Source organism: Oncorhynchus mykiss, chromosome 17 (genome assembly GCF_013265735.2).
Source record: "Oncorhynchus mykiss isolate Arlee chromosome 17, USDA_OmykA_1.1, whole genome shotgun sequence".
Classification (NCBI taxonomy): Eukaryota; Metazoa; Chordata; class Actinopteri; order Salmoniformes; family Salmonidae; genus Oncorhynchus; species Oncorhynchus mykiss.
The window spans coordinates 35,019,101-35,044,394 of NC_048581.1; the positions used below are offsets into that span (position 1 = coordinate 35,019,101).

At 41.2% G+C, this 25,294-nt stretch overlaps 1 protein-coding gene across 2 annotated transcripts in view; it reads right to left on the reverse strand.

Moving 5' to 3' along the window:
• Positions 1-4,622: 4,622 nt before the first annotated feature.
• The window catches only part of LOC110493800 (EGF-containing fibulin-like extracellular matrix protein 2), a 37,144-nt gene continuing 16,472 nt past the window's right edge, over positions 4,623-25,294 (reverse strand). For both annotated transcript variants that reach the window (XM_036949785.1, XM_021568292.2), the window contains exons 3-9: positions 20,440-20,485; positions 18,417-18,692; positions 12,706-12,825; positions 12,374-12,493; positions 11,889-12,012; positions 8,846-9,038; positions 4,623-6,791 (exon numbers count right to left, since the gene is read on the reverse strand). In XM_036949785.1, coding sequence (XP_036805680.1) covers positions 6,630-6,791; positions 8,846-9,038; positions 11,889-12,012; positions 12,374-12,493; positions 12,706-12,825; positions 18,417-18,692; positions 20,440-20,485 — 1,041 coding nt within the window. In that variant the 3' untranslated portion in view covers positions 4,623-6,629. The remainder of the gene's footprint in view (positions 6,792-8,845; positions 9,039-11,888; positions 12,013-12,373; positions 12,494-12,705; positions 12,826-18,416; positions 18,693-20,439; positions 20,486-25,294) is intronic.

Sequence of the window (25,294 nt, forward strand, 5' to 3'; positions counted from 1 at the left end):
CCAGGACGGCCCCACCAGGGAGAGCCCTCGAGTGTATGTTGAACTGGACGCGGAAGTTGAACGAGACAGTTATGTCCCAGGGTTCCAAGACAGACGGTATAGGTCACCTGGATGTCGAACGAGTAAGACGTCCGCATCTACCTCAGAGCTATAGCCTGCCTCTCACAGGTTGCTGACAATGCCTAAATTATGATTTGGTTAAATAGAAAAACCTGTTAGTTGTGTTATAGCAATTGGATTTGTGTTATTGCAATGTGCATAAGGAAGTTTAGGCCTCCTTTCAAGTGATAAACTTCTCACACATGACGAGACATGCATTAATTGTATAAAAAGTATATTCTATTACAGATTCCTTGACGCATACTTTTAAAATGATATTGAACTGAACATTTTTTATAAACATTCACTCAACAAACATATTCCTTAAAATATATTTTTAGGAGAGTACTAATATTACTGTCCCCACTACAACAAATAAATACATGTCATTTTGTCCTTGACACATTTCATTGAAATACTGTAGAATTCCATTCATTCCTATGGAGGACTGCACATTCTGGGGAGTGCCAATATGGCGGCCGGTGGTTTCAAAGCCTCTTATTGGTCATTACATAGCATGGGAAAAATCAAGGGTTGATACACATCATTGGACGGACAGTGCCTACAGAAAGTCTGCACCATCTTGAACTTCTTTTAAAATGTTGTTGCGTTACAAAGTGGGATTAAAACTGATTCAATTGTCATTTTTTTGTCAACAATCTACACAAAATACTCTGTAATGTCAAAGTGGAAGAACAATTATATATATATTTTTAAAGATGAATGAAACATAAAACACTAATATACCTTGATTAGATAAGTATTCACCCCCTTCAGTCAATACATGTTAGAAACACCTTTGGCAATATTTGCCCATTCTTCTTTTCAAAATTCTTCACACTCTGTCAAGGTGTTGGGGATCATGACTATACAGCAATTGTCAAGTCTTGCCATAGATTTACAAGCAGATTTAAGTCCAAACTGTAACTTGGCCACTCGGGAACATTCACTGTCCTCTTGGTAAGCAACTCCAGTGTAGATCTGGCTATGTGTTGTAGGTTATTGTCCTGCTGAAAGGTGAATTCCTCTCCCAACCAAGGCAGCAGCTACTCTTCCTGAGGTCCAGCAAAATTAAGGCAGTTATACCATTTTAAAAACATTACAATAAATTCACAGATTTTACAACACTGCTCTTAGCTTCATCCCGTTTCTTTTCATCCTGAAAAACTCCCCAGTCTTTGCCGATGTCAAGCATACCCATACCATTATGCAGCCACCTGTAAGCGATTGGGTGAAGAGTTATAGCGGAGTCAGGCACAGGACACAGGTATTGAGTAACATAACTGAGTTTACTCAAAATATCAAGCAAAATTCTAAATAGGAACATACAAAAAACACTAGCACAAAACACAACCACTAACGACATAAACAATCACGGACAGAACAGGAATGTATGCCAGAGGGTTAAATAAGGAACGTGATATGTAATAGAAAACAGGTGTGTGTGTAATACAGACAAAACGAAACTGAAACATGGATCGATGGTGACGTTGACCGCCGAACACCACCCGAACAAGGAGAAGGGCCGACTTCGGGGGAAGTCGTGACACCACCACCATGCCTGAAAATGAGGAGACAGTTACTCAGTGACATGTTGTGTTGTACTTTCCCCAAACATAAGGCTTTGCATTTAGACCAAAAAGTGTATTACTTTGAAGTGTTTTTTTGTTGTTGCAGTATTACTTGAGAGCCTTGTTGCATACAATATGCATGTTTTGGAATATATTTATTCTTCTTTTGACTCTATCATTTAGGTCATTATTTTAAAGTCACTACAATGTTGATGAACCATCCTCAGTTTTCTCTCATCACAGGCATTGAACTCTGTAGCTGTTTTAAAATCATCAATGGCATCATGGTGACATCCTTAATTAAGCAGTTTCCTTCCTGTCCTGCAGCATAGTTCAGAAGGACAACTGCATCGGAATAATTATTAACAGAATAATTATTCACTTGACCATGCTTTAAAGATATATTCAATATCTGATTTGTTATTGTTACCCATCTACCGATCACTGCCCTTCTTTATGAGGCTTTCCAAAAGCTCCATGGTCTTTGTAGTTGAATGTGTGCTTTAAATTCAATACTTGACTGAGGGAACGTACAGATGTTGTATGTATGCGGGACTAAGGAAGGGGGAGTCTTTCAAAAATAATGTCAATCCCTATTATTTCACACAGAGTGAGTCCATATAACTTATGTGATTTGTTAAGCCAAACTTTACTTCTGAAGTAATTTAGGCTTGCCTAAACAAGGGTGTGAATACTTATGCAACAACTAGATTTTAGTTATATATTTTTTTTAATACATTTTCACTTTGACTTTGAGTATTTTGGGTAGATCAATGACAAAAAAATACAATTTAATCTATTTCAATCCAACTTTGTAACTAAAAAAAATGATAAAAAATGTCAAGTGGGTGTATTCTTTCCATAGGTATTGTAACTATCTAACCACACACACTAAAGTGCAGTACTACATTTTAGATTTTTTTTTTTTAAAGCATTGGGGTTTCTTTGAACTACGTATATAACTACGTTGGTTGAAAATGACCCTTGATTTACTACAAAACTATAAAAAGATAGAATTCACACATACTGTGTGTGTCACGCCATGACCGTAGAGAGCGTTATATTTCTCTATTTTGGTTTGGTCAGGGTGTGATTTGGGTGGGCAGTCTATGTTCTATGTTTTTCTATTTCTATGTGTTTGGCCAGGTGTGGGATTCTGTCACCCGGGACTAGGTGTGTGAGGAAGGAATCAGGTGCAGAGAGTTCCACAGGGAAAAAGTGCACTTTAATCTGGCACAAACAAACAAGCCCACAACACAGGGCGCGGAAATATATGAACCACCCAAAACACAGGGTGCCAGGTTCAGAACACGAACACACCTAGCTAACGCACACACGTAACACAAAATTATTTAGGTGTGTTCTGGACCTGGCACCCTGTGTTTTGGGTGGTCCATATATTTGAAGATCTGTGTCACGCCCTGACCTTAGAGAGCTTTTCATGTCTCTATTTTGGTTTGGTCAGGGTGTGATTTGGGTGGGCATTCTATGTTCCCTTTTCTATGTTTTGTATTTCTTTGTTTTGGCTGGGTATGGTTCTCAATCAGGGACAGCTGACTATCGTTGTCTCTGATTGGGAACCATACTTAGGTAGCTTTTTCCCACCTATGTTTTGTGGGTAGTTGTTTTCTGTTTAGTGTTCTTCACCTGACAGGACTGTTTCGGTTTCGTTTATTCACTTTGTTATTTTTGTTTCAGTGCTCAGTTCAATAAAAGTCATGAACACTTACCACGCTGCGTTTTGGTCCGATTCCTCCTCATCCGACGATGACACCCGTTACAATCTGGTACAATGCTGTGTACTACTCCCGTCACAGAACAGTGCAAACTGGCTCTAACCAGAATATAAAGAGGAGTGGGAGGCCCCGGTGCACAACAGAACAAGAGGACAAGTACATTAGAGTGTCTAGTTTGAGAAACAGATGCATCACAAGTCCTCAATTGACAGCTTCATTAAATAGTACCCGCAAAACACCAGCCTCAAGGTCAACAGCAAAGAGGCGACTCCGGGATGCTGGCCTTCTAGGCAGAGTTCCTCTGTCCAGTGTCTGTGTTCTTTTGCCCATCTTAATCTTTTATTTTTATTGGCCAGTCTGACTGAAATATTACTTTTTCTTTGCAACTCTGCCTAGAAGGCCAGCATCCCGGAGTCGCCTCTTCACTGTTGACATTGAGACTGGTGTTTTGCGGGTACTATTTAATGAAGCTGCCAGTTGAGGTCTTGTGAGGCGTCTGTTTCTGGCCATTTTGAGCCACAAATGCTGATGCTCCAGATACTCTACTAGTCTAAAGACGGACAGTTTTATTTCTTCTTTAATCAGGACAAGTTTTCAGCTGTGCTAACATAATTGCAAAAGGGCAAAAAGGAGGAGGTCAAAAGGGGGATGAGTGTAACGGATGTGAAACAGCTAGCTTAGTTAGCGGTGGAATAGTGCGCGCTAAATAGCGTTTCAATCGGTGACGTCACTTGCTCTGAGACCTTGAAGTAGTAGTTCCCCTTGCTCTGCAAGGGCCGCGGCTTTTGTGGAGCGATGGGTAACGATGCTTCGTGGGTGACTGTTGATGGTGTGTGCAGAGGGTCCCTGGTTCGCGCCCGGGTATGGGCGAGGGGACGGTCTAAAGTTATACTGTTACATAAAGTGTCTAGTTAGTATGTCATATCTAAAATGTGGCATGGGGACTAAAATAATGAAATGATGTGTTAACTATACTCTAGCCCAAGAGAAAGCAGGAGAGCAGTTCAGTGGACAAACTGTGGACAGTGCAGATAGAAACGTAATGGAAAATGAAGGCATTTTGTATGATGCACAGATATGGACTATAGTTGTTGTCCATTTGTAATATGACAAGAGTAAAACTATCTATTGTTATTATTATTACTATCTATTCCTTCAAGTATGCTTACTAGATCTTTATTTTGAATAAATAACAGTACATGACTAAGACAAAGTCAAATGTATATTTTATTTTAAAAAAGAAAAAAAAGAAGTGAATATTCTCAAAATCTGTGAAAAACTTGTGCTTGGTGTAAATATATATAACAATGTTAAGTCGCATGAATGTTTTATATATTAGAGCTACACGTGGACTTCCTTCGTATAAAATAAGACATACATTTATATTGGCAATTTTCAGTCTTCAATTACATTTTATTATCACCCCAATAAATAATTTTCATATTGGAATGTAACCACATTTGTTTCCACATAATATTGTTGCCAGAACTATGTATCTACATGGTAATTATATAGGTATATTATATAGACATTGCAACCACAGTGTAGGTACACATTGTTATTTATGGTAGGTCTTCAACTGTTACCTTTTTAACAGTTTTTATAAACAGACATTTGTTCAAATTGACTGTTCCAACCACAGAGATATGGAATACTGTACTTACACTGTACCTACCTATATATAGTACATACACAGTTGAAATTGCATGTCATTCGGAGTGGGAACCTTTTGATTCAATTGAGCTTCCTTGTTGATTGTCAAACATTATATTTATTTTAAAAAGTCTCATGGTGTCAAATCCTCTACTAAAAAAACAGAGTTAATCTCAAATTGTGATTCAATGACTCCTTATGAAAGGAACTCTGTGTCGAAATGACCTGACTAACTGTTTGTGGCAGATCGCTGACTGGAAGTTCTGTGCAGGATCAAGAGGCACTCTGGCACACATACAGACATGTTAAGCAACAATTCCCCTGCCTATATGACCAAACAACACTGCCAATGATTTCCTGAAAATATCACTTTTGCGTCCAAAAGCATTATTGCTTTATTCCCATTGGACAGAGGTTGCCGAGCAACTCTCCGATGAGGGTTGACGTGATCATACATTTCCATTCGTTAAGGATGCCATTGGATTACTACACACTGCAAACGGTTCCATCACAGTCCTCACCAAATCACTACACTTGTAACCCATTAAATCACACTTCACCAATAAGCTTGACTGTTTTAGGTGCCTTTGTCTCTCTTCTAATCTCGGTTAACCCAGAACTAAAATCTCGCGTAGTTTGGTCAGAAGCTCATAGTCCGTCCAATAGAGATTATCTCTCTTCAAGATAACTGAAACAGATATGTCTCTTTTCAACGACAATTGGTATTTATGTTGACATCACATTGCATTACTGTACGTTTCTTTTCAACTACATCAATGAAAAGCTCTCCAAACAAACAAAATCAGTGATCTTAAAGGGGATATGATGCGATTGTGAACCTCACTTGGCAACTATGGTAAAAGATAAAAAGGGCAAGTGTGATTTCAAACACGGGGTAATTTCTCTGCAGGAAAACACATCTTGACTAGACTAATGAGAGATTTCACAACGATTTCAAATGTGACGAGAACTCATTCTCCTGCTACAGTGCAACACGTACGTTTAGCAAAGGATGAGTAAGAAAGAGTTGTGTTCAGTTTAAGTCACGTTTTGCTCTTACAATGTTATCATTAGCCAGTGATGCATAAAGTGACTATATCGTGGCCTGGCTATTTCACCCTCCTGCTCCTCCAGTATGTGCTATGTGTGGGTGTTGGTTTTCACTGCAATTAACCAATGGTTCCATCTCCAAGAAAGGACTACACGCTTTGAGCTAAAACAAAACAATTTCACCCAGTCCAGTGCTCAACCAGCAGATCAGACAATATACATTCAATCCCAATTTATACAGCCATCCATTTGAATGAAAACTAGCCAACACAGGACAAGGACCATGAATGGGAAACCCTTGCAGGGAGTATGTGGATATCTCTATTAGATCCAAGCAGTACAGAGAGTGTTAGGCCTTGTGATGGTCTAGGAGGGAGTAAGAGGGCTGAGTAGGATGAAAGTGCCCCTAGGCACTGATCTAAGGCCAGTTTTGCCTTTTATCCTCTAATGGATAATATGAGATATGGGGACGGGTAAACTGATTTAAGATCTGTGCCTAAGAGCAATTTGTAACTGGAACTTAGAAGGCATAGGGTCCCACGATGATGGTGAGCCGGAGCAGAGAGCTGGAGCGGTAGTTGAGGACATTGTTGTGTGTGACCATCTCCAGGTCAACCACATGCTCCCGCGGTCCGGTTAGCGGCTTGGTCATCACCAGCATGGCACTGACGTTGCTGGAGCGCTGGTAGGTTAAAGGGATTATTTAGTTAGCATGTTCTGAGGATGCTAACAAGGGTCCTACCACTACCATTATTTTACACTCATTGATGTTAACGCTAATGTGCAAATCTGGGGTCGCTGACCCTCCAGGTCCACAAACCATGTTTCCATCCAACCATTTTAATGCGAGTAAAGTACCTGTTGGATAAAACAATGTACAACACGTCTGATGGGAACAGCAATTGTCGATAAACATTCTTAAAATGTTGATAGAACAAAATACGCTAGACCGGGGCGAATCGGTGAAATAGATAATGCAACAAATGGCAGTGAAAACCCCCTTTTTTTTGGCGCATTTGTCGCAGTAAATTTGCCGTCACAAGACGCTATGTTGTAATGTCCTTCTACTACAACTTGGAAAAACAATGCACAGTTTATTAGGCTACAGATGAAATAAGTATTGATACATTTTACAGACTGGTGAAAGTTCAGAGTGATGAGCTTGATGCTCCTTTGCGAAAGCTGAAGAGCATACGCACACCCATGTACTTTCCACAGGTGCTGGAGTTGTAGGCCAACTCAAGGAAAAGAGAAAGGAAAACGCCACGATTTATTAGGCTACAGGGTTTCCCCCGTGTAAGACAGACCACAAGGACATTTCAACATGTAAATAGCATTGGTGGACATGCAGGTAATCAGGCCCTTGATCTTAAATCTTTGTCCTGTGCGGAGGAGGGTAAATTAGTTGCATTTGTACGTCAAGCCGCATCAATGTTATTTACATGTTGAAATGTCCCCTTGTGGTCTGTTTTATATAGGGAAAACTTTTAGAAGCCTCGAGACAGTGAGCACCACAGAAATATACGGACAGGTGAGACAAAATCTGGTTGCTGCTCATTTTGAACAAGCTGGACATCCTATTTAGTTCTCTGAGATACATTGGAATAGAAATGGTCAATATGTCACACAGGGGAGGGGACATTGAGAGGAATTTGACTTTTATAGTTTCCATATGTCTAAATTGTGTTTTTTTTTTATCCTAATTTAATATTTTAGGTATAAGCATATTTCTGTAAATATTGATCACATTCCCTGTGCATGATCATATATTTTGATACATTGGATGTTAATATTGTGAAACTACATTTTTTTTACCTCCTGTTTCAGGAAGTGATGTCACTGAGTACTGCCCCTATATATATAGGACCTTCCACCCCCACTTGGGATATGTATGCCTGATGAAGACCTAAGGGTGGAAACGTTGTTGTAAATAAATATCACCCGGGAGCATGAGCAGCAGTGTGCAGCGTTTTCCTTTCTGTTTTCCTTGATGCTCCTTTCCAATAAATATTGAGGGTCTTCATTTGTATGCTGGTGACATGATGATCGGTGCATGGCTGCCAATTGACAAATAAAAATGATCTCGCACTTATCCATAATCTCATCATGTTTCCTTTGCACTAGGTGCAGTGTCTACGAGCTGGCTGTTAATCGCAGACTTTTTGTGCCAACTCTATCGACCAAGTTCAAAGTGGGATGGAAACACATAGAACTGTTTAATTTATTCTGTAAATTAAAAGGTACAGGACAAAGTACCTTTTTATGTGCACTACGTCATTATGCACAGTTTTTAAGTTGCAAGAAGTCAGTTTGATGGAAACACACCAATCCCAGTAGAATTAGCATAATTTTGGGTGCGAATATTAGAATATTAACTTCAAACCTACCTATAAACTACTTTTTAGGTATCCAATAATAATGATGTAAGTGGGAAATGTGTGTGAGCTATCCATTTAAGGGTAAGGGATAGCAATCAGGGGAAGTCAAAAGATTATTTCATTAAAGGGACTGTCCACTCAAAATGCAATCTCACAAGATATTCCCTAAATAGCAAAGGGCAGCCAAAACATCTGAAACCAACACCTACCTTAAATAAGTGTTTCAATGACACAGTAGACGAGAGATCATTCAATTACGCTACCACTTAGGTAGAAAAGCAAGTGACAAATGCTGACACCATCTGACATGATGGTAACGCTAATGCCTGTTGAGTGACTGAAACATCTCTGGGCTCACCCTGAGGATGAACTCTCCTCCCTCGTTGCCAGACTTGACCCTGAAGGTGTTGTGCATGTTAGGGTAGACGCTCGTGGCCTGGATCTGGAAGATGTCGGCTGGGACGGAGCGCTCCGACGAGATGCTCATGTACTTGTAGACGATGGACGGCGGCAGGCCTCGGCAAATTGTGAGCGACTGGCAGCTGCAACGCCTACAGACATGCAGAGACAGAGAGAACCATTGGGTATGGTCACGTTAGCAGATACTTTTATACATGTGGCATATATGTGGTTTTAAGCTATGTGGTCATTTTCGCAGACACTTTATCAATCTGGTCCTTGTGGTTTTGACTTCAGTATGTGTTTTTTTTAGCTAGCACTTTTATTGATGTGGTCCATGTGGTTTTGTGTAAATGGTCTTTTTTTTAGCACTTTAATACATGTAGTTTTAGCTATGAGGTCATTTTAGCTGACACTTTTCCCCATGTGGTCCATGCTGTCTGTAACTCCCCACCAATGTGTGTAACTTATGTTGGAGCCTACATACTGACTGAAAAGCGGGACAAATAACACTACTTACACTGCCCGGCTGCCTCCTGCTTATATTTCAAATGATGTAATCTTAACCTTACAGTTACAACAGACAAATGAGTTTATACATCATGCCGATCATGTCGGGAAGATTGAGTGAGGGAACAGCGGGGGAGCAGCAGCTGTGTAAATGTTTTTGTTGTTGCGTAAAGTAACACATGCGTAAGGTTGTTTAGTGCACGGGCAAAGGTATCCTCAAAATCAAATCAAATGTTATTCGTCACATGGGGCGGCAGGGTAGCCTAGTTGTTAGAGCGTTGGACTAGGTACAAATCTGTCGTTCTGCCCCTGAACACCCACTGTTCCTAGGCCGTCATTGAAAATAAGAATTTGTTCTTAACTGACTTGCCTGGTTAAATAAAGGTAAAATAAAGAAATAAAAAAAATAAAATAAAACATGCTTCGTAGACTAACAGTGAAATAATTAATCCCCAACAATGCAGAGAGAAGGAAAATATAGAAATAATAGAAAAGTAATAACACGTAATAAAAGTAATAATAAACACACAATGACTAAGGATATCTTGGCTATATACACGGGGTACCAGTGCCGAGTGGATGTGCAGGGGTACGAGGTAACTGCGGTGGACATGTACATATAACTAGGAATAATGTGACAAGGCAACAGGATAAATAGTAAACATTAGCAGCAGAGTGCAGTGCCTTCAGAAAGTATTCTTACCCATTGACTTATTAAAAATGTGTTGTTTTACAGCCTGAATTCAAAATGGATTCAATTGATTTTTTCCCTCTCACCCACCTACACCCAACACCCCATAATGACAAAGTGAAAACATGTTTTTAGAAATGTTTGCAAATTTATTGAAAATGAAACATAGAAATATCTCATTTACACAAGTATTTACACCCCTGAGTCAATCCTTTGTAAAAGCCCATTTAGCATCAATTACAGTTGTGAGTCTTGCTGGGTAAGTCTCCAAGAGCTTTCCACACTTGGATTCTGCACCATTTGCCCATTATTCTTTTCAAAAATATTTTTGAAGCTCTGTTTGTTGATCGTTTCCTAGACAAGCATTTTCAGGTCTTGCCATAGATTTTAAAGTAGAAACTTTTGAAGTCAACACTGTAAGTCGGCCACTCAGGAACATTCACTGTCTTCTTGGTAAGCAACTTTAGTATAGATTTGGCCTTGTGTTTCAGTTATTGTTTTGCTGGAAGGTGAATTCATCTCCCAGTGTCTGGTGGAAAGCAGACTGGAAAAGGTTTACCTCTAAGATTTTGTCTGTGCTTAGTGCCAATCCATTTTTTAAAATCCTGAAACTCCCCAGTCCTTAACGATTACAAACATACCCATAACATGATGCAGACACCACTATGCTTGAAAATATGGAGAGCGGTACTCAGTAATGTGTTGTATTGTGTATTGGATTTGCCCCAAATAACACTTTGTATGCATGTTTTGTCATATTTTTTATTCTGTACAGGTTTCCTTCTTTTCACTCTGTGAACTAGGTTATTATTATGGAGTAACTACACTGTTGTTGATCCATCCTCAGTTTTCTCCTATCACAGCAATTAAACTCTGCAGCTGTTTTAAAGTCACCATTGGCCTCATGGTAAAATCCCTGAGCGGTTTCCTTCCTCTACGGCAACTGAGTTAGGAAGGACGCCTGTATCTTTGTAGTGACTGGGTGTATTGATACACCATCCAAAGTATAATTAATAACTTCACCATGCTCAAAGGGATATTCAATGTCACATTTCTTTTTTTTTTACCCATCTACCAATAGGAAAACCTCCCTGGTCTTTGTGGTTGAATCTGTGTTTGAAATGCACTGCTCGACTGAGGGACATTACAGATAATTGTATGTGTGGAATACAGAGATGAGGTAGTCATTCAAAAATCATGTTAAACACTATTATTGCATACAGAATGAGTCCATGCAATGTATTATGTGACTTGCACATTTTTACTACTGAACATGCAGTATTTAGGCTTGCCATAACAAAGGCATTGAATACTTATTGACTCAAGGCTTTTTATTTGTAATTCATTTGCAGAAATGTCGAAAAACATAATTCCACTTTGACATTATGGGGTATTGTGTGTAAGCCATTGACCCAAACATCTCAATTTAATCCATTTTAAATTCAGGTTCTAACCTAACAAAATGTGGAAAAAGTCAAGGGGTGTGAATACTTTCTGAAGGTGCTGTATGTGATGAGTCAAAAAAAGGGTCAATGCAGATAGTCCGGGTAGCTATTTGGTTAACTATTTAACTAACTACTTAGCAGTCGTATGGCTTGGGGTAGAAGCTGTTCAGGGTCCTGTTGGTTCCAGACTCTTGTTTCCAGTAGTCCACGATCAGCTCTTTTGTCTTGCTGACATTGATTTGAACCTGGGTCTCCTGCACCCCACAAGACTGTGTTAGCCCACTAAGACTTCAGGTCCCAGTCCAGTTCACTCATCATGTGATCATCATCATGCATTTCACCGGACCATTACTCACCCCTCTCCTGTCTTCACATAGGGCTCGTGGCAAGGGTTCCTGGGGTAGCAGCGGAAACCGCCAAAGTAGTTCCAACACATCTCGTCCTCGCGGCAGTTGTTTCCTGTTTCACACTCATCTATGTCTGTTAATGGAAAGAAAATGTTGTTACTGAGATAAAATGTAGTCAACGGTCATTTCAATAAGAAAATAACTTAAAATAGCTTATGAGCTTAGTACAACGGTCTTGTTGTCTTTGTAAACAAGCAATGCGTAGCTTAAAACTACATTTCAAACTATCATGTCTATCTCATGGACTGTTAGTTAATCAATCAAGTGTCAATACTGACTTTATACCAAGATACAAGTAAAAATCTAGGCCTAAAGCCAATGAGTTATCATTGGGGATTCAGGTTAAAGGTATTAAGATTCATTATTATGATGTACGACTTCCTGTTGTTGTAAGAGAGGGCTAGATATTTTACTAGTTGAAACAGGCACATTACCTTGGCACATTCGGTTGCCTTGGAGCTGGTATCCTTCGGGACAGGTACAGACATACCCTCCGGGCTGATTCACACACTGCCACTGGCACATGTAACTCGAGAAGGCGCATTCATCAATATCTACGAATAGATAAATATTACGTAGTCAACCCTTAAAGGGAGTCTGACAGAAACTTCTCAGGAAAGAAAATATTAGGTGTGAGCGGGGGGATTGTAAAATTGTATCAGCATACATTATCAATAAGGTACTGACTGATAAGTGAAGGTACTGATAGTTATACATTGAGTATACCAAACATTAGGAACACTTTCCTAATATTGAGTTGCAGTACCTTGGCAGGAGGCTTGGTTGGAGGCTAGCTCATAACCCTGCTCACACTGGCAGATGTAGGAGCCCATGATGTTGTAGCACTGGTGTTGACAGGGATTGCTCCCCTCACACTCGTTCACATCTGCAAGACAAGGAGGGACTAAGAAATTAAAGAGAAATTGCAGAAAGTCATCCATTATGATATTCTGTGAGAACAACTTGGCATTTACAGTACCAGTCAAAAGTTTCGACACACTTTTCTACATTGTAGAATAATAGTGGAGACATCAAAACTATGAAATAACACATATGGAATCATGTAGTAACCAAAAAAGTGTTAAACAAATCAAAATATATTTTAGATTTGAGATTCTTCAAAGTAGCCACTCTTTGCCTTGATGACAACTTTGCACACTCTTGGCATTCTCTCAAACAGCTTCACCTGGAATGCTCTTCTTGAAGGAGTTCCCACATATGCTGAGCACTTCTTGGCTGCTTTTCCTTCACTCATGCAGCACTCCATCACTCTCCTTCTTGGTCAAATAGCCCTTACACAGCCTGGAGGTGTGTTGGGTCATTGTCCTCTTGAAAAACAAATTATAGTCCCACTAAGCGCAAACCAGATGGGATGGCGTATCCCTGCAGAATGCTGTGGTAGCTATGTTGGTTAAGTGTGCCTTGAATTTTAACTAAATCCCTGACAGGGTCACCAGCAAAGCACCCCCACACCATCACACCCCCTCCTTCATGCTTCACAGTGGGAACCACACATGAGGAGATCAACCGTTCACCTACTCAGCGTCTCACCTACCACCGGTCTAATGTCCATTACTCGTGTTTCTTGGCCCAAGCAAGTCTCTTCTTCTTATTAGTGTCCTTTAGTAGTGGTTTCTTTGCAGCAATTCAACCATGAAGGCCTGATTCACACAGTCTCCTCTGAACAGTTGATGTTGAGATGCGTCTGTTACTTGAACTCCTCTCCTTTTCCGGTTCAAGCACTGGATAGTCAACCCCTGGGATCTGACACAATCCAACACATCACAGCAACACTCACTATCACCGTAGGACCCCTGCACCAAGAAAGCCTTCCCTTCCTCATCATCGAGGCACCCCTACACAAAGTCATCCTCGTCCTCCCGTGGCTCCAAAGTCACGTCTCCACCATCTCCTGGTCGAGGATGGAGATCACTGCCTGGGCACAAAGATGTCGAAAGACCTGCTTTTCCTTACTCTGTGGTTCCATGTCAGTCGATAGTCCTGTGGTTGCCCTCCATGCCAACATCCCAGAGGTTTACCAGAATCTCCGGGAGGTTTGCTCCAAGACCTGTGCCACCTGTCTCCCTGCTCATCGCCCCTGGGACTGTACCACCGACCTGCTGGCAGACTCTGCGCCTCGACGCAGCCTCGTCTACCCCATGTCGGTGGCTGAAACCAAGGCTATGGAGGAGTACATCCAGGAGGCTCTCCAACAGACTTTCATCCGCCCATCCACTTCCCCTGCGTGGCAGGCTTCTTCTTCGTGGCCAAGAAGGAGGGAGGTCTATGTCCGTGCATCGACTACAGAGGTCTCAATTCAATCACCACCAAGTACAGCTACTCTCTCCTGTTGGTGCTGGCTGCCATCGAACAGCTCTGTGAGGCCCGGTTTTATACTAAACTGGACCTTCAGCATGATTTCTGGGCACTATGAGTACTGGATTAATAAACGCTCAGTTGGTGTTCCAGGCATTTGTGAACAAGGTGTTCCAGGACATGTTTGGGCGTCAGGTGGTCGTGTATATCGACAACATCCTGATCTACTCAGCCACCTTGGAGGATCACATCGCCCAAGTCCGGGTAGTCCTGGGACGCCTCCTGGAGAACCACCTGTACGTCAAAGCGGAGAAGTACCAGTTCCATCAAGCCGCTGTCTCCTTCTTCGGATACCCGATCAGCCCACATGGAGTAGTTATGGATGAAATGGAGGTTGAGGCAGTCAAGTCATGGCCAGTCCCAACCACCATAAAGGGACTACAATGGTTTTTAGGGTTTCCCAACTTCTACAGTCGCTTCATTAAGAACATCAGCACCATCGCCTCTTCTCTCCCCTCAAGGGTGACCCCCGTAAGTTGGTGTGGAGTCCTGCAGATTTCATCACTGATCTCCCCTCTTCTGATGGTTTCACTACTATTACGGTTGTTGTGGACAGATTCTCTAAATCCTGCCATTTTATCCCTCTCTCTGGTCTCCCTATGGCTCTCCAGGTCGCTGAGGCACTGTTCCAGCAGGTCTTCCGGCAGTATGGCCTTCCAGAGGACATCGTCTCCGACCGTGGTCCCCAATTCACGGGCCGGTTCCTTCCCTGGGCGGAGTACGCCCAGAATTCACTGCATCACTCCTCCACCGGGCTGACCCCCTTCCAGTGTGTCCTGGGATATCAGCCAGCCCTGGAGAGCCGTAGTGGAACCGAGCCAGACCGAAGCACCTGCGGTGGACAAGTGGTTGAGACTCCAGCATGCCGTAGACCGTCAGAAGGATCCAGGCGGATTGCCACCACAGTGAGGCTCCCGTGTTCCATCCTGGTAATCGTGTCTGGCTCTCCACCAGGAACCTTCATGTAACAAAAACAGACTTCAGCTGAATTCACCTGATTTGATTACATCTTCTGTTTGCTTGGTACTATTATTCATTATGATTCAGGGGGCACACCCAGGGGTGGAAAGGGTGGGGAGTATCTCTGGGATTTGTACAACATTATTTCACTCCTTGAATTCAATGTAAAATGCACATTGGTTGCATGTCAAAATTATTTCCCAATCACCCCCCCCTACATGTTTTACCATTTATTTTTGTTATCTAAAAAAATAACATGGGACAAATTGCTCCAAAACACACTCTGCATTCCGGACCCCTGATATTCCGTTTCCTGGCTCAACAAAAGCATTTTTCTGAATGCAACACAGACAGTGTTCCCTTCCAATCCCACTCCGGGGTGGTCTCTATATACAAAGAACTAAAAATAGGGAATTCATATACAGGGAGTTGGAGGTGTTAGATGTGTGGGAGAGAACACCAAGTCTGTACAGAAAGCTCAAAGGCTAAACGCACCGATCCCCTCATACCCTAGCCTGCTCCCAGATATGTTTGTGCTGTATTTATTGCCAAATCCTAAGGTCATTGACAGCACAAACAGATCTGAGACCAGGCTACTCTTACCCTGCTGATGTAACTAATTTGTTGACGACAGTGATGGACACAATGTGAGAATTGTCATCCTGGAGGCTGTAAGTCTGTGTAAACAAGTTCCCCTTTCAACTACACACACACACACACACACACACACACACACACACACTTAACGAAGCCCGGCTGACCCTGCTTTTGGCCCAGATTGGGAGGTGAATAGCCCTAATGATCAAAGCTGGCCTCCACTCAGCATGTACAGTATGGGGTGAAGAAGTGACAATACTGTCGCCCTACAACCTTTGTTTCACAGAAATGAATTAAGACCAGTGAAAAGTTGACATGCTGACAGAGGTGATCCAATCCTAAAATCAAACTTGAGTTTTATGTAGCATAATAGCATAATTAACACACTGTGCCAGAAATAACAGTGCAAAGAACATGACACCTTCAAATACAGTACTTCTTGCCAGAATTTGCCAAAACTACAATGTTGAAATACTACCGCACTACAGTCTATGCACATATATTCCCCCACCCACCCCCAGCCTCCAAAACGAGCACTTTTCAAACAAAAAGCTTGGTTTACAAAGATCCCCGTGTCTTTGCAAGAATGCTGTGCCAGGCACCCATATATATTCGGTTTCCGTCAAGGTGTCAGGTTCAAAATGTTTCAACGCAAGGGGACTACTGAGGGAAGCCCCCCCCCCCCCCCTTCAAATATGTCAACATCCAGGATGAGAAACTACTGTTTTGAGAAGGGCACCAGCTCTTCCTTTGTGTTCAATGGCCTCTGATAGGGATAAAAGAGGGATGAAATTATGAAAGAGAGTAAACACGGGAACTAAGCTTCTGAAAGAATATGCCGCAGACCAAATCAAATGCTAAAGACTAAAGCCCATAAGTACGCACATGCAGTGATGTCGTGACTACTGTTTTGGTAGACCCATCTATCTGTCCATGTCTGAGGTGGATGAGATGTGCGATGAAAGGATGCACCACCACCAAAGTCCTCTCTGGCTGTAGTCAGTGTCTGCTGGTTGTCTCCTCTTTGTAGTGCTTCAATAACCAGTTGCTATTGAACCTTACAGTCAATGTATTGAACAATAGAATAATCAGGCTCTGTTCCAACACTTTAGAAATATGTCCTTCCTTCCTCGGGGAGAAATGACAAATCACTAATCCAATTCCCTCCCTATCCCTTCCTCTTGGCCCTAGCCCTTCAATGTTCGCTGATCTGGAAGGTGCAAGCAATTTGATGAAGCTATACCACTACACTGCTTAAGCCTTTCCAGATCTGTAAACATTGAAGAATTAAGGCTGGAGTTGAATCCAGCCCTGTGAACTTGTTTTCATGGTCAAGTGCCACGGTCTTATTAGCATTAGTTACCAGAATCGCATGTAGCATGTGGCAAATGTTTACCAGTTGTAAGAACAAGACACTGCAATAATCTTCCTCGGTTACAGTGTACGTTTTGATTGTGATGACAAACTGGAAAAGTATCAATGCAAATTACTAATGCCATTCTTTTAGGGGATTTATCTTGTATCTGACACTGTATAATACTGTACAGTACATATCATAATACCACTAATCTGTCTGCCTTTAGTTTGTGAATCACTCCAACTTAAAGACAGTCCCTCTGATGAAAGAAACATTGTGATTAAATGAGAAAAAAATATGTTTCAGGAATGTGTTGTTGGCGATCATCTCCTTCCTTCCCTGAGCTCAGCTTGGCTGTAGCCCCATACTGATTGAATGGTTTATGTAACAGCAATTGTTTCCCTCTACCGCCAGGATTTGGCATGTTGCAACTTGACTAAAATCTTGCGCAGTTTGCCAACAGGAGATTGGAGGACGCACACACGCACACGCACACACACACACACACACACACACACACACACACACACACACACAAATTATGACATTCTTTAATGACGGCTGCAAATCCATCATCCAAAGAAAAAGAGCAAAGGGGTAAATGGAAGTTAAGTGGTTCCCCACTTTACAGATCAAATACAATGCATCTTCATAACCTGCAGATAGCGCATAAACGGTTCAATCAATTGCATTTTCACTAGAACTGTTTTCATACAAAGTGCTCTAAACTTGAAAAGGGACTGCAATCATTTTGAATGAATTCCAATTGGAATGAATCTTGAATGTGACTGAATGACAATCTGAGATGACTATCTTTTGCCTCAATATCTGTTCATAAACTAGCATCGGTAGTATTCCAGAAGGAAATCTGCCTGCTGGTATTGCTAATTTAAACTAGGGCCCCTGCAATGCTGAGTTTGTACTGTAGCCTTACTACTGAGTTTGTATAACTGCACTGCACTACAGTCCGCTTATAACTGTTTGGCAGATCCATTCCTATATACTTCAAATTACATCAGTCAGGGACTGATGGGACATTTGTATGCAGGATTAAAATGATGCTGGACACTTCCATAATGAATCAGGGTACTTGTCCAAATAGAAACACTCATTTTCAACATTTTTACTATAGTGTGCCCTAGTCCTAATAAACACACCCCAGTTAAGTTGCATGGGCTTACTCTTACCACGGCAGTAGTTGAGGTCGTCCACCACGAACCCTGCAGCACACTGCATGGTGCCCTGGCTTTGGAAAGAGCTCTGGATGACCCGTTGGACAGGCAAAGCAGGGGCGGGTGCCAGAGGAGGCTGTTCCTCCACCAGAGGGGCCACGGTGGGCTCGTCGTCACCATTACTAACGATGATCTGGGCATTCTGGGGCAGGCAGAAGTAGCCTCCGAAATGATTGATGCACCTCATGCCGCCCTTGCAGGCGTCGGTGACCGTGGTACACTCGTTGATGTCTGAAAAAGGGAGGACCGCCGTCAGAGACAGACCTGGGTTCATATAGTAAGCCACGGTATGTTTTCTTTCAACTACTTAAGCTGTGCTTGATTGAGTTTGCCAGTGGAATAGCCCCAAAAGTGCAAATACCATCCACATGTCACTCCAGGTTGAAAGAAAAAATGTATTTCAACACAGGTCTGGTCAGTGTAACACCACCAAGTCAGCATGGGTATACCAGGAAAACCACCACCTCCACCATCAATATTTGTATTTATTTCACCTTCATTTAACCAGGTTGGCAGTTGAGAACAAGTTCTCATTTACAATTGCGACCTGGCCAAGATAAAGCAAAGCAGTTCGACACATACAACAACACAGAGTTACACATGGAGTAAAACAAACATACAGTCAATAATACAGTAGAAAGATAAGTCTATATGCAATGTGAGCAAATGAGGTGAGATAAGGGAGGTAAAGGCAAAAAAAGGCCATGGTGGCAAAGTAAATACAATATAGCAAGTAAAAAACTGGAATGGTAGATTTGCAGTGGAAGAATGTGCAAAGTAGAGATAGAAATAATGGGGTGCAAAGGAGCAAAATAAATAAATACAGTAGGGGGAGAGGTAGTTCTTTGGGCTAAATTATAGATGGGCTATGTACAGGTGCAGTAACCTGTGAGCTGCTCTGACAGCTGGTGCTTAAAGCTAGTGAGGGAGATAATTGTTTCCAGTTTCAGAGATTTTTGTAGTTCTTTCCAGTCATTGGCAGCAGAGAACTGGAAGGAGAGGCGGCCAAAGGAAGAATTGGTTTTGTGGGTGACCAGAGAGAAATACCTGCTGGAGCGTGTGCTACGGGTGGGTGCTGCTATGGTGACCAGCGAGCTGAGATAAGGGGGGACTTTACCTAGCAGGGTCTTGTAGATGACCTGGAGCCAGTGGGTTTGGCGACGAGTATGAAGCGAGGGCCAGCCAACGAGAGCGTACAGGTCGCAGTGGTGAGTAGTATATGGGGCTTTGGTGACAAAACGGATGGCACTGTGATAGACTGCATCCTATTTATTGAGTAGGGTATTGGAGGCAATTTTGTAAATGACATCGCCGAAGTCGAGGATCGGTAGGATGGTCAGTTTTACAAGGGTATGTTTGGCAGCATGAGTGAAGGATGCTTTGTTGCGAAATAGGAAGCCAATTCTAGATTTAACTTTGGATTGGAGATGTTTGATGTGAGTCTGGAAGGAGAGTTTACAGTCTAACCAGACACCTAGGTATTTGTAGTCCACATATTCTTCGTCAGAACCGTCCAGAGTAGTGATGTTGGACGGGCGGGCAGATGCAGGCAGCGATCGGTTGAAGAGCATGCATTTAGTTTGACTTGTATTTAAGAGCAATTGGAGGCCACGGAAGGAGAGTTGTATGGCATTGAAGCTCGTCTGGAGGGTTGTTAGCACAGTGTCCAAAGAAGGGCCAGAAGAATACAGAATGGTGTCATCTGCGTAGAGGTGGATCAGAGACTCACCAGCAGCTAGAATTGACATCATTGATGTATATAGAGAAGAGTGTCGGTCCAAGAATTGAACCCTGTGGCACCCCCATAGAGACTGCCGGGTATGACATGCCGGGTATTCTATACACATACTGCATCAGTGTCTGCTAGAACTGATCGTATATTTTCCACAGTGCTATTCAATTCCTCTACTAATCAATCTATTCATTAAGTCAGAAACGTACAAGGACATTTGACAAAGTGTGGATAAGCACCTCTTACCTTTGCATTCTTGTCGTTCCATGTCAAATGTATAGCCATCTGTACACTGTGAACATAAATAAGAGAGGATAAGTATCTGGTACTCAATTGATTGGTTTGTTGATTGATTGATTAATTGATCTACAAAATACGTATCACATATCTCTGAAGCTTTACAGTCTACATCTCATTAAAGATGTAGTCTTACCCTCCTTTGTTATGCCACTTTGAGCCTGTATATTAGGAAATCAGACAGACAGCAATTAAGGAGTCAGCATGGAGAACACCTTAATTCACCCAAAACAATGTGCTTAGTCTGTTGCCATCCAGGGAGGAATGTCTGCTCACCTCGCTCGCTCTCGTCTGAGTCATGGGACTTGCCACTGTGTGTGCACAGGCACGTGTTGTCTCCAGTCTCCATGAGTCCAGACTCATGTTATTACCTCCATAATTCAACAGCTCCAACAACAACAACTTCGACTACAGTCATTTGTCGAGAAGGAGACATCCTCCACTGGAGACATGCCAATGCTATCCCATCCCATCAATGTCTATTCCAAACCCTCTGTTAATTTTCATGAACGTTCACTTGGTACATGAATCAGGGTTGGGGTCAACCCAAAATGAACATTTTACTTCATGAAATACAAATTGTCCAAATGTTTTACAATGACGATTTTTCCATTTTTGAATTAAATTTCAATTCACTTCCTGATTTAAAACATTTAGTTGACCCCATCCTTGACTTTAATTAAATCCCGCTTTAAAAAGCTTATATTGTCCTTCAATATTGACTTTTGCTTGTGCTGCCCTTTACAAAAATAAGTTTGTGGCAAATTTGCTGCAAATAAATGTCGCCAGAAGTTTGCAAATGTTTGCCACCAGTGGTGAATCTGCAGCAAACCTTAGGCAACATTAGTATGTAATGCCACTAGTGGCAAACAGCTTGCCAGAAGTAGTTCCAAGACCAGTAAGCATTGATGACCAGTCAGTGTGAGAAGAAAAATCCATTGAAGTGATCTACCTTCCAAGTTGTACAGTGAGTGTCTAACTTATTAAAAATCGTGTTATGTAATTGATGCCTGTTTAGCAGTGTCATGTTTTATGGGATAGAGTGAAACACATCTTGTTGCAACCTGTCAGCGCCACTGGCTGGCTCAGTGCTATCATATTTTTGCACAATTAATGTGATAGCTAGCTAGCTAACTAATGATTTACCTAAACACTTAACGTTATATGTTTAGGTAAAGACTTGCTGTCTTGTAATAACAAATGTCAATATGCTAGCGTCACTGTTCAGTACCATGTTAGCTAGCTTAACAGCTAAGTTAAAGTAGCAACAAGAAATATGAGCTGACTTGACATCAGAGCAAAACTTTTGCAGATGGATACCCTTCCCCTACCCGTCGTGTTGAAAGAGGCTGCATTGGGAAGAGGATGCATCAACACCCTGGAAAGATGTTTGTGGTGCATTCATTTTCTTTTGCGATAAATGAGTGTAATGTAATCTTCTTCAAGCTTGATAAGGTAAGCAAATGCATACATGTATTATTCTCATAAATGTAGCCTGCTATACATTTATTCTTTGCAAAAAAATAGATATTTAATTGCTCTTTAAACTTCTAGCTCTTGTTGATCGTGTGTTGTTCCTTCTCTCTTTCTGTCTAGAAGCAAACAGTTACCAAGCAAAAACACAGATTGATTAGTTTGAATCAAATGTGTTGCCGCTTTGCTGCAGAAATATCTCATATACTGTGGCTCTCTAGGAACAGTTGGCCACATATTTAAATGTAGATTTAATAGGCCTGAGTCCCAGGTTATGCTAGCTACATTTTTTAAAATTAGTATAGCATTTACACAAGGCAGAATAATTGATTTATTGTTGAAAATATAGAATATAGAATGGAAGTTTCAGAAAGAAGCAAAGCTGACCCCAGCTGTTACAACGTTTTAGATTTCAAAGCCAAACCCTCCCATTAGCCACTGAATCTAAGATGCCAAAATAGAACAAGTTTTCAGTAATTGTTTTCAGTATCTTAATGTTGTTTTGGTTTTGTGTTTTCTGATTGTTTCAGTGCATTCAGTTATTAAGCTTTGGACGAAGGACTTCCACAAGGCCGCCATCTCCAAAGTTCACTCAAAAAGGCAATAGTTTTTTGTTGTGTGTATATTATAATTTTTTCACTTCAATTGGTTGAAAGCTAATTTCTCATCAGTAATCACTTAGTTCATGAACATTTGGAAGTTAAACATCCTAAGGTTAAAATCCTCATAACCCATAGTGTTCACATTTCTCTCATGTAAATATTGTAGCTACATAAAAATATTAAATAAACTATTTATTTGGGGAATATTCAGTTATTGCTCTTTTTCATTAGCATGCTGATAATCATTTCAAGATAAGGATTTTTCAGGATTTATTTTTTATCTGTTATTAAGACATTTAATACATGTAGTTTAGTATATTTAGTACATTAAGCATGTTTAGTTTAGCTTCTCTGTGAGAAGCAAGTTCATTTAAAGTTATATGTGATTTGGTTTATGCAGATAAGACATTTAATTCGTGTTGAGGAAGCTACTCTGAAAATATAGTTTACCAAGCTACCAATTACTTCACACTGGAATAAGTTAAACTACCCATAAGAAAAATATTGTTTACTTAACTATATCTCAGAATTAGACGTTCATCCATGATTCTCAAATGTCAAATTTCAAAGTTGTTGCAAACGTCAAATTGTTTAAGGTTAAGTTTAGGCATTAACTCTGAATTTTTAGGGTTAGGGTTAAGTTTAGGCATTAACTCCGAAATCTTAAGGATAGGCATTAACTCTGAAATCTTAAGTTTAGGCATTAACTCTGAATTTTTAGGGTTAAGGTTAAGTTTAGGCATTAACTCTGAATTTTTAGGGTTAAGGTTAAGTTTAGGCATTAACTCTGAATTTTTAGGGTTAAGGTTAAGTTTAGGCATTAACTCTGAATGTTTTTTTAAATGTATTTTATCTTTATTTAACTAGGCAAGTCAGTTAAGAACAAATTCTTATTTTCAATGACAGTTTAGGAACAGTGGGTTAACTACCTTGTTCAGGGACAGAACGACTGATTTGTAACTTGTCAGCTCGGGGATTAGATTTTGAAACCTTTCAGTTACTAGTCCGACCCTCTAACCACTAGGCTACCTGCCACCCCAAGGAAAGTGTTAAGTTTTGGGATAGGCTTAAAACAAAAATAAATAAAAACTTTCTATCGTTGGATTTGAACTAGCAACCTTTGGAATCAGAGGCAGATGCGTATGCCCATTTGCCATCCCTGTCCACAACACCCTGGCACGACCAAACTCGGTCCCCGGGAACCCAAAGGGTGCACGTTTATTTTTTTGCCCTAACACTACATTGCTGATTAAAATGATCAAAGCTTGATCATTAGTTCATTATTTGTGTAATGATAGGACAAAAACCATAAACATGCATCCTTTGGAGTCCCGAGGACCAAGTTTGGGAAACCCCGCTCTAGCAAAACCGAAACCTTCTTGAAGGTAACAGTGCTCACTGTTGCCCCTAGTGGCTGGTTTCCATGTCATATCCCAACATCCTCAACCAGGTCACCTGGTTGAGTCAGCCATCCATGTGAAGGACTTCGAATACTTGTATCACGGGCTACCCGGTTGATGTATTATAATCTCAATGGTCTCAACTTTCAAAATACATAGTCCTCTTAATTTACAGCATTTCCCTGACTTAGACAACCAAAATGTAGCTAAAACTGCCCAATAAGCGGAGGGATGGGGGCAACTTCTTGTCGCGCATGGATGGGGGTGCACACGCTCGCAATTGCTAATAACCCATCCTCACCCGCCTGACTATAAGCGATAAAGTGAAAATCTGGAGGCCCACAACCGACCCTGACTGTAGGCTACAGTCAGACGGCAGAAAGATTTTTGACAGGGGTCCATGCTTTTTTTCCTGATTTAGATATGTTTCTACTTATAATTTCTGACATTTTCGTAGGCTATTTGGCTATAGATCCATGCAGCTTCTCTTCTGTCATTATATGTGACTAAATAAACCCTTGCTCGCCAGATGAATGTCATAAACCGATAGAATGAATGCTTCAATCTAGTTGACATTGGTCAAGTTTTCTGTCATCTCCGCTTCTTTCATGGAGCAAAGACATTTAAGGGACCGGTGGGAAAATGCTATAAAAAAATACTAAAATGTAAGGAAAGGAAACAGAAAGCTGTGAAAACAACCCAACTTGTTTCTGATAAGATTTCAGTTCGGCTTGGATGTATATTTTATGTGGTTGAAATTACAATCAGCTTTTATGATGCTGATTAAGATAGCACCTCTACAGAAGGTATCTAACTGCGCATTCACATTCTCTCAAGATGCTGAAAGAAAGAAATAATATTTCTCCACTCCTGTTCCTGAGTCTTAATTTTGCCTACATTTGGTGTATAATTTTAATGGAAGAAATGCTTAATTCTGCAGGAATTCATTTTAAGGTTATAGACCTACAGTCAGATTTCAGTTTCCATTTAATCCATCTGAACAGTAGGCTACAGTAGGCTATTGTTTTCTCTTTATTCAACCCGCCACCCACCCGCCCTTCATCCACACAATATTTCATGACCCTAAACCTGCCTGCCCCGCAATTTAACTGTGGGGTCTGCAGGTTATGAGTCAGCTCAAGCATCATTAGCGCGTGGCTTTCAATTTCAGAACGGCTGTCAGTCAAAACCTATACGGATCTGTGAAGCGGAGACCCTTGAGATCTGACGTCAGGTATAGCATGTTCCTGTACAGCCACTGTGTTGAAATGTACACTCTTATCAGTGTCCAAATATGCCAATTTCAACCCGTGTACAGGTGCGAGTGTA